The sequence below is a fragment of the Parasteatoda tepidariorum genome, chromosome 6 (assembly GCF_043381705.1).
Source record: "Parasteatoda tepidariorum isolate YZ-2023 chromosome 6, CAS_Ptep_4.0, whole genome shotgun sequence".
NCBI lineage: Eukaryota > Metazoa > Arthropoda > Arachnida > Araneae > Theridiidae > Parasteatoda > Parasteatoda tepidariorum.
In genome coordinates, this window is record NC_092209.1 from 481,199 (window position 1) to 486,988 (window position 5,790).

A 5,790-nucleotide genomic window follows, 5' to 3' on the forward strand; every position below is an offset into this window, starting at 1 on the left:
ATAGGATTTCCATTGTAAAGATAATTATTAAAAAGACGAATATTAATTAGAATTTCCCAATTATCAGAACCACAATTAAAGTTCTTTTTATAATCATAGCAATAACTCAAAAGAACATCTTTTAGTTTAGAAAGAAGAATGCTATTGAAGAGATCCTGGAAATCAAAAGTCGCAATAAAATTAATTATTTTTCTAAAATTAGTTGATTATTAGTGATAATCCAAGAAAAATCTTCTTTAATCATATTGTTAATAATTTTATTTAAGTAGTTAGAGAAAATGAATTCAGGTTTAGTAAGGTAAGTATTAGACCCACAAGTGATTGTTCTAAATTTAATAGGAATTTTATAAAATTTTGGATTGATAATTAAGTAGGGAAATTGTATATTATTCGTTTTAGATTTTAACCTCTTAAGTAAAGCGAAAAAATTCTTTAATTATATTATTGTTATTTATTATTTTTTGACTCTTGATTTAGAATTTTTTACGGAAGATTGCTGAAGTTTGGTCTATGGGGATAGTTACAAAATTTTTTTGTAGATGCTTAGTTGACCGATCAATTATAAAAAAATGTGTTGACTCGCTACTGTTATTTAATTTTCCTTATTATAAAAATAAAGCTTTTTAAAAATCATAAACAGCCCATTTCCATTCTGTTAACATACCTAAAGGTTATTTGACATCTTTAAACAAAACTTATTGGGATCATAAAGAAAGTATTTTAGAATTTTATTAATTGATAAATGGTAAATGGGTAAGCCTTTTAACATTAAATTTCTTAATTCTAAGTTTTCTATTAACTTCAAATAATCAGTAGTAATAATATGATTATATATTCTCTTTATTTTGCATTTCGGATTTTTAAATATTTTATTTTCTCTATTTCTTTATGTTTATATATATATATATATATATATGTATATTTTCAGGAGTGTAAGGAGTGTATTGAGGAGTGTATTCTACTAATATTTCAGTAATCATACAGGCGTGTAAAATATTTGTTTATTGTAAGGAAAACAATGATCAAAGAGTATAGAAAAATGTTAATTGCTTAAAGTAATAAATTTAATCTTTTGCGCCTTGTTGATAACTTATTTACAATTTCGTCGGAACTTTCTCGATGAAACTTTCGTTTCTTTCGCTCAATGAAACATGCAAAGCCANATCCAGTCAGGCTGTTAAGAGTTCGCCGTGCGACATGCGGCCTGGCATTGTCTTGCTGGAATACCGTGTTGGGTGCGCCCTGCAACAAGGGCAGAACAACGGGATACACAACTTGTGTGACGTAGCGGTCCGCTGTCAAACTGCCGTGAATGTGTACCAGGGGCGTTCTGCGATCAAACATTATGCCACCCCAAACCATGATGCCCGGTGTAGGACCGTTGTGACGCTCGGCGTAATGGGCTGGTTCGTAGCGTTCTCCGGGTCGCCGCCATACCCGTCGACGGCCGTCATTTCTCCACAGACAGAAACGAGATTCATCCGTGAACAATACCCGATGCCATTGGATGGTCCAGGTACGATGACGATGACACCACGCCAGGCGTCTAGCCCTGTGTAAAGCGGTCAACGGTACCCCTGTTGCTGGTACCCGTGCACGTAACTGTACTTCATGCAATCTGTTGCGTATGGTTTGGGTGGACACAGATCCACCTGCTCCTGAAGGCAACCGGCTTCGGATGGCACGTGCCGTGGAGAAAGGGTCTCGAATAGTCAACTGGCGAATACGCCGGTCTGTGCGCTCTGACGTGCACCTGTGCGCACCACTTCCTCTTCGGCGTGCACGTAGACCTTCCTGAATCCATCGTGTGACACAACGTTGGATGGTACTCACGTTGTGCCCAACACGAGTTGCTATTGCGCGCAGCGACAAACCAAGTTCATGGAGTTCAATAATACGTTCACGTTTCCCGGTCGTTAACTGATGGTATTGAGCTCGCCGACGTCTCAGAGGCATTTTCTACGATTTTTCGAAAGTCGCAAATGCTACGCAAAACCTCAGATGCCGTTTATGAGAAGGGAAAGTTGCTGGCCTTTATAGCCCGAACATGCGTACCACGTGATCAGATGCGTGCGCAAATTTAATCATTTGCATATCCATCTCACTACTATCGCTTCTGAAATTCGCATGACGCTACGTGCATTATTTCTTGGTGTTGCAATTTCACTTTTGAGGAGTGTATATATATGTAATATAAGCTACTAATATTTCAGTAATCATACAGGTGTGTAAAATATTTGTTTATTGTAAGGAAAACAATGATCAAAGAGTATAGAAAAGTGTTAATTGCTTAAAGTAATAAATTTAATCTTTTGCGCCTAGTTCGGTTACCACACGGTATATAAACGGATAAAACACATTTCGCCGATAGTAAATTTCGGCAGTTTCTCCAGGTACATTGTTGCGTTGGGACGCTCTTGCGGCCATTCTTGGGACAACTATTTCGTTCGAGCTCATTCTCTTTGCTTCCTCGAAAAGTATGGAGAATTGTGTCTCGTTTCTAATGCTTCCTATGGTTGTACTGACAGTTTTCGCATAACTCCAAGTGGCTATTAAATCAACATTCACCTTCTGCATCACCTTAATCAAATACGAAAATACTTTTCTGAGTATGACCAAAGATACTATAAATTGGCTATTGTCCACAGCTGTCTGCAGCTGAAAAGCTTGTGTGGCGACGTCTGAAAGACCAGTGCTTTGAAGTGTCTCAAGCGTTGCACGTGCAACGGGTAGCATTTCTGCGAACCTTTCGACAGCTACATGTTTTTCTGTCCAACGTGTTTCACAAAGACCGATAAGGGTGGAATGTTCAAAGTTGTTTTCATCGGCAATTTTCTTTAATTGACCATCCCGTAGTGGAGATTGTCGGAAGAAGTTGATTACGGATTTTATAGTTCCTAGACAGTTCCTTATCATAGGTACTTCACATGAATGAACTAATACTAAGTTCAGTACATGAGCCACGCAATGCACGAATTGCGCTTTTGGATACTGCTCTGCGATTATTGTTCTCACACCTCGTAATCGACCACTCATCTCTGCAGCGCCATCATATCCTTGCCCTATAAATTTATACATATCTAAATTATAGGATACAAGATGTGTTATTATGGTCGTTGCTAATGCTTGAGCAGAAACATCTTCTACGCTTATAAATTCAACAAAATCTTCCCGGATAACTGCTTTTCCAGATGAACAGTCTACGTATCGCACACACAAAGCTATTTGTTCTCGTCGTGATATATCTTGTGTTTCATCAGCTAGTACACTGAAATAGCCTGCCTTTTTTACCCTTTCTAAGAGTTTATCTTGAATTGTCTTACCGGATAGTTCAATTATTTCATTTTGAATCTGTGATGAGGTATACATGGCTCGACTGTGTATTGATTGTGTTAGTAAATGCTTCTTAAGTACCTCATCGCCAGAGCGAGCACGAAGCAGTGCTCTAAAGTTTCCATCATTATGAGCGGGGTCATTTTTTCCAATTTCACCAGAGTCACAGCTTCCCCTTAAAGCGAGTTCTTGTCTTCCGCATAAAAGAATCGTTTCTACGATGGCTTTTAATCTTTTCCTGTTTTCTTGAGCAATTTTGCTGTTTTCCACATTGACTGATTCGGCAACATCAACCACTTTGCCTTCCGCTACCTTTACAAAATTTGCTGCCTGCTCGATAGCAAATTTATGATATTTTGCGTTTGCATGATGATCAAAGGCTTCTAAAGCGGACTTCCAATTTATAAAGGGCTTACTAACAAAGGCTCCAAGTTCTTGACTGCCACGACCACCTTCCTTTTTTCCAAGAAGAACGCATACTTTCCAAAATGCTCCCTGCATGCATATTGAATATGCAAGCCATGAATGTCTAGCAGTTCAATGACGTTGAAAAGTCTTTTTTTGCCACTGACGCTGACTAGAAACTTGAAAGTATCCGGGGGGATCCCACACTGTTTCAACGCTTTAAGTTTTTCTTCATCATCGTCCGGAGGATTACTGAGATAAAGAATTCCTACCTTTTTTCGGTTTATCAACATCGGTCGATTCATCCTCTTCCGGTATTTCTTATTGCTGGGATTTTTCATTACGAGGAACAATGCCACTGTCATTTGTTGGAAGTTCATGGGGTCTTTCGTTTTTAGAAAGAAAAAAAACAAGAGATCTCTTGGGTTGTTGAGTAGTACGTTTCATATTTTTGAATACTTTTTATTTATTCAATATCAATTATCCTTATCTACATGTAGAGTATAAGTACACGAGGAAAGAGTTTCGTTTTGAACCGCTTTCAATCTGTCTGCGCAAGGCGAAATGCCGAAATTACCACCATCAGCACGTCTTCTTCCTTCCTTCCTTGGGAGGGAGCCGTTCCATTTTGCTCGCGGTTGGAGAAGGACAGAGTGGATGGGGTGGTATCTCGATGAAACATTCGTTTCCTTCGCTCAATGAAACATGCAAAGCCAGGGATTCTTCAGCTTTTGTAAGGTGCAAACGAAATTTTTTTTCTACATATTTCTTAAAAAATTATTTTTCGAGGCAAGACGTATATTATAAGAAGTTCTATGCGATATTTGGAAATATGGATATTAAAAAAACTCATATACGTCTTATATACGTCCGTGTATATATATATATATATATATATACATAGAGAGAGAGAGAGAGAGTAGCCTGTCCTATTCCGAGAGAAGTTATCTAAACGTAAAGGAAGAGTGCTAATATTGGATTAAATCCTTATTGTTTTTGAAGCTATGAATCTTTTAGTATTAAGCTGAACCGTGAATTTACCAACAATAACGCGTCAATATGGTATAGTTTGTCTAAAGTAAGAACTCCCCTAGCCGTTCGTCTGAACCAGTGACTATGGTAACGAGGTATAACAACACTCTCTAACAAAAAAATCGACGCACCAAGAAGCAATCGTCCGATTGCTTTGAAATTTCGTATGCATGAATGTTTTGAACAGATATGCAAATGATTAAAATTTGGTGTCCAATGAACGAATAGTTTGATCTCTGGCGCATTGGAACTGCGCATCCAGGAGACGTAATAAGGAGCAGTTCTTCAACGGTTGTTAAAATTCTTATTGTTTTTGAAGGTATGAATCTTTTAGTATTAAGCTGAACCGTGAATTTACCAACAATAACGCGTCAATATGGTATAGTTTGCCTAAAGTAAGAACTCCCCTAGCCATTCGTCTGAACCAGTGACTATGGTAACGAGGTATAACTACACTGTATAACAAAAAAATCGACGCACCAAGAAGCAATCACCCGATTGCTTTGAAATTTCGTATGCATGAATGTTTTGAACAGATATGCAAATGATTAAAATTTGGTGTCCAATGAACGAATAGTTTGATCTCTGGCGCATTGGAACTGCGCATCCAGGAGACGTAATAAGGAGCATTTCTTCAACAGTTGTTAAAACTTTCGATTTGATTGTGATGCAGATTACCTTTCAACAACTTAAAAAATGCCTCGCTGCAGGATTCGCTCTCATTACGAGCAACTTTCAGAGTTTGACAGAGGTCGTATCATTGAATTGAAAGAGGCCGGTTGGACAAATCGGAGAATCACTCGTCATTTGAGTCGAAGCGATGCGGCGATTCGAAGATGCTGGCAAGGATGGGTGGAAAATGGCAGAGTTCAGCGTCAGGATGGTATCGGTCGACCTAGGGCTACAACAGAGCGTGAGGACAGAGTGATTGTCCGAGCAGCTGTCACAGCGCCTTCTTCATCTCTATCAACCATCAGACGTTCAACCCAAACACCAGTGTCCACCATGACCATTCACAGA

The 5,790-nt window shown here is 38.5% G+C and overlaps 1 protein-coding gene across 1 annotated transcript; it reads right to left on the reverse strand.

Moving 5' to 3' along the window:
* Positions 1-2,304: 2,304 nt before the first annotated feature.
* Positions 2,305-3,834, reverse strand: LOC122272096 (zinc finger MYM-type protein 1-like). Its single transcript, XM_043055200.1, has one exon. The coding sequence runs from the start codon at positions 3,832-3,834 to the stop codon at positions 2,305-2,307; it is 1,530 nt and encodes a 509-aa protein (XP_042911134.1).
* Between the last annotated feature and the right edge of the window lie 1,956 nt (positions 3,835-5,790).